Source organism: Lathyrus oleraceus, chromosome 2, assembly GCF_024323335.1.
Source record: "Lathyrus oleraceus cultivar Zhongwan6 chromosome 2, CAAS_Psat_ZW6_1.0, whole genome shotgun sequence".
Taxonomy (NCBI): Eukaryota; Viridiplantae; Streptophyta; class Magnoliopsida; order Fabales; family Fabaceae; genus Lathyrus; species Lathyrus oleraceus.
The window spans coordinates 491,785,757-491,789,746 of record NC_066580.1 but is presented as its reverse complement, the minus strand read 5'-3'; the positions used below and the strand labels follow the sequence as shown (position 1 = coordinate 491,789,746).

General features: G+C 32.7%; 1 protein-coding gene across 1 annotated transcript; it reads right to left on the bottom strand.

Annotated features, from left to right (window-relative positions):
* Positions 1–1,839: 1,839 nt before the first annotated feature.
* LOC127120950 (uncharacterized) lies at positions 1,840–3,048 on the bottom strand. Its single transcript, XM_051051576.1, has 4 exons — positions 2,930–3,048; positions 2,712–2,845; positions 2,228–2,512; positions 1,840–2,141 (listed from the first exon to the last, which is right to left on the bottom strand). The coding sequence occupies exons 1-4, from the start codon at positions 2,945–2,947 to the stop codon at positions 2,087–2,089; spliced, it is 492 nt and encodes a 163-aa protein (XP_050907533.1). The 5' UTR covers positions 2,948–3,048; the 3' UTR covers positions 1,840–2,086.
* Positions 3,049–3,990: the final 942 nt, after the last annotated feature.

The window sequence follows — 3,990 nt, the reverse complement described above, 5'->3', positions numbered from 1 at the left end:
TTTGTTCAATATATGTCCCATTGATATCACAATGACTTCTTAGTCATAGAAACTGCATTACTCTAATATCTAAGCACAAAATAAAACATTATTAACACATATGCCCAAACACTTCACACCTCAAATACAAGTGCTCGAGCTAAAAAAAAATGTATTTAGTTTTTCAATGTAAAGTTTAATGGTCTCAAATTTTTTTTTATGAGAAAGAGATTTCATTAAGAAGAAAACAAGACATGTACATTTGCATCTAGCTCCAGAATTGGATACCCTCCAATTTCCCCATCTCAACCAACTTGTGAGCATCGACATTTAAAGTTCTAGACAAATATATAACAGAAGCAATCTTAAACTTGCTAAGAAGAAACCTTCAATTTGCAGCAATAGGTTCAATGACATCAAATTTCAAAATTGAGTTTATGCAATCCACGACAACAAGGCGTGTCCGATTGAACGAGAATCCTTTCCAACTTCAACTCTTGCGCCAACAACAGATTCCATCTGATAGCCAATAACGATCTCAAAGTTATATGTTCATATATAGATAATACAAAGCATAAAAGTAACCAAATCTTACTTTTTAGATAATCAGTGGACATCAAATTCATCTTAAAGCATAAATCTTTCCAAAAAAAATTATTGTATGATAGCATGACATAAATCTAAAATCTTAAAACTGAATCTTCTTTAAATTTGAAGTCTTCAAGTAATGATCTACGAAAATGGTTGGGATAGTGATGGTTGATCATTCACATGGTATTGTTCCTCAATCCAATTCATCACTTTCAACTATACATCATTAGTATTTATCTTTGTAGAAATAACTTAATAAAAAGCATCATAGGATTTATTAATATGTTTAGGATCTGGATTTCTAATCAATTGACCAAAGCCACATTTAACATTTAATAAGGGTATATCTTCGCCTTATGTCCTTCCTCCATCGTGACAAAATATAATAACTTATCACTGAATTTGTCTTACCAACAAGCTTAAGTACACGAATAATGTGTCACATAAAAAACCTTTGAACTCAAACAAACAACAACTATGTTGTAATTCGAAAGACACTTTGAACATTATATTTTGTCAAATAATTTCTTACTTTCAGTAATAGAAAATATTGAATTCAATCCCTCCAATTTAAAAAAAAGAGTATTGTAATACATCGTAGAATCAACCTCAACTTGAAATTCTTTAAATTTTGCATTTGTAAATGCATGATAAAATTGTGATTCAAAATCAAAATGGCTTAGACAAGCAATTATTCCATTAAATGCATTGTCATATTGTTCAATAAATTGCTTAAATGTTGTTTTTGAATTTAGATATCCATAAAAAAAAATGAATTCATAATTTCACATAAATAGGTACCCAATGATCTCATTCATCAAACAACCCTTTAAATCAGTCATTATCTTGCATTTTATAATATCCAATCACTCTTATTTAAAGAGTCATATACAATATCGTGCAAAAGTGTTTTGAGAGACTCATAATTAGAGTGTCTATCTAACTTTTTTTTTAGAAGCTTTTTCATTAAGGGCCATAATCACCAACGGTGACGAATTTCCAGAAAGACAACCTTAATTGTATTTTCCATTGCTCTATCTTAAATAGTAATTATAGCACTTAATGTACGTCCTTACTTCATTATTTGAACTAATTTTACGAATTCTAAAACCCATACATCGAGCTTAATTTATGTAATAATCAATAACTTGATCTTCAGAGATAAATTTCATCCCAAGACTAGCATACTCATCTTTATAAACAATTTCATTATCAATACTTTGAACGACAAATAGTTCAAACAATTTTTTTTATGAGACGAGTATAGAATAAGAGCAATAACTTTGTGGTGGCATTATTGTATAAGTTATTTATCATATACAATACAAAGAGCTGCTAATGCAGCATCATTAGTTTACAAACATTACATAAGATAAACACAAACCAAAAACAAATTATATACACTAACTTAACACCTTCACATCTTCCGTTTTCATTAACCAAAAATGAAAGATGGAAGCAATCATCCTATAAACATATATTGCCCACCATTTTCATTGTTAACAGAGTCAGCAAATCAACGTCTGCCCGGCTCCACGCCGACCGACTTCAATGTCTCGGCGGTTCGAGCACTGCAACAGATAAACAACTTCCATATTAAAACCGTCTTAAACGGAGTCAAAATCAATGATTATAGGTAAAGAGTGAAGTTAATTACCGGGTGAAAGGATTAGGGTGGACAGGATCATGGACAGTGGGATTGCTGTCTTGAATATGAGTAATTTTCCTAAAGAATGAGCCGTTGATGAATTTATCAGCAGAGTTGATAGTTCGATCAGGATCAAAAACTTCAGGCAATGATTCTCTTCTTTTCTTGTGCACATGAACAGTTGGAGAACGTGCCAATTGTTGAAAGGCAGTGTGTGATCCGCATATCACAGCCACACCCACCAATCCACACACAATGTACACTGGTGTTAACTCTGCCTTCAATGTGACCAACCTACACAAACAATGTAGATAGAAATTAAATATCGACACATGTGATATTGCATGAATCGTCACACTCACAACGTGACTGTCTCGTTAGATTAGATAGCCAAGATCTTTTTGACGGTGTGATTGCATGCAGTCAATCACGCAGTCAGGTATGTGACCGTCTCATTGATTGCATGGAATAAGTGACGGCAGACAATCTGCACCTAGAAGTTGAATGAGTATTATGTGCAGCAGCATCCATGGTTGTGGACATAGGTTTCATTTTTGGAGTGGTGGAGGTAGTAAATGAACGTGTTCCAGCTCCTCCTAATTGAGTCACCATGAATCGCAAATTTTTCTGCATGTATACATAAATCATGTTACCATGTTAAAGTTGTAATGAACTTTGAAAAGTAATATTGAAAAGTGGAATTGCTTTTACCGTTGCCTTGAAAGCCATTTTTGTTGTTAGATAAATGAAATAGTAATACAATAGATAGAATGTTGCTATTGTTTAGATCATAAGCCATTATATAGGACTTAAGAAAAGCATAAGTTTCATCGTTACCAACCACATGGATTTCCTTAATAAAGGAAATATTTATGACCATAGAGATGATTTTTCCTAAACAACTTACCAAGTTTGAAATGCTATTAATAGTTAGTTTGATGAATGTGGTTTTGGATAATACAAAAATCTATAGAATCGGCATAAAGAATACCAAGAATTATGACAAAGATCAAATTATGTGGAAATCATTTTAATTAGACAAATTTCATAATATTTTATTATGAAAATTATGATGAAGAAAAAACGAGGGGATGGAACACGGAGATTGGAGGAACATCAAAGAAAATTATAAAAAGCTGTAAGCGACAATTAAATGTCAACATGCTAAAGTGGTGCGAACACAAGACAACAAGGCGATCCAAACGTTATGCTAGAATAAAAAATGAGAATAATCATACAAAAGCATTACTCCACAAGGCATAAATGCATTATTACAATGATCCCAAATTTCCACGTCATATTAAATGCACAATAGCGGTGCGATTCATGTAAATATAGGCACATTGGTACAAATTCAGTTTATCTCTATGCAGTATTTTGATAATATTTGGAGTTGGGAGAATTGATTTAGAGGAAAATAAGACTTAGTAGTAACATGTCCATCTGATTGGTAGGACTATGAGATTGTAATGATCATTTGCATTATGACGAGAATAATCTTGGCCATAAGTATAATTTTATACGCTATAAAACTTTTGTCTCAGCGATTAGAGACTTGTCAAAGCAAGTATCCATGCTATTGGAGACTCCCAATTCCTGGGAGGTTGCGAAATGAAATTTCATGTTTTGTAAAACTAACTTCTTATTTACTTGCCATAAAACCTTCGTCTTAGCGATTAAAGACTCCGTGTACCTGGAAGGTTGCTTTGACAAAGCGACTTGTCTTGTGATTAGAGACTCCCAATACACTTGAGGGACTCTCCCACACTTTG

Excerpts from the sequence above, each read along its gene's own strand:
- LOC127120950 (XM_051051576.1), bottom strand. Across the intron at positions 2,513-2,711 it reads AATACTCATTCAACTTCTAG|GTTGGTCACATTGAAGGCAG; the intron begins GTGCAGATTGTC and ends TTGTTTGTGTAG. Across the intron at positions 2,142-2,227 it reads CACCCTAATCCTTTCACCCG|TGCTCGAACCGCCGAGACAT; the intron begins GTAATTAACTTC and ends TATCTGTTGCAG.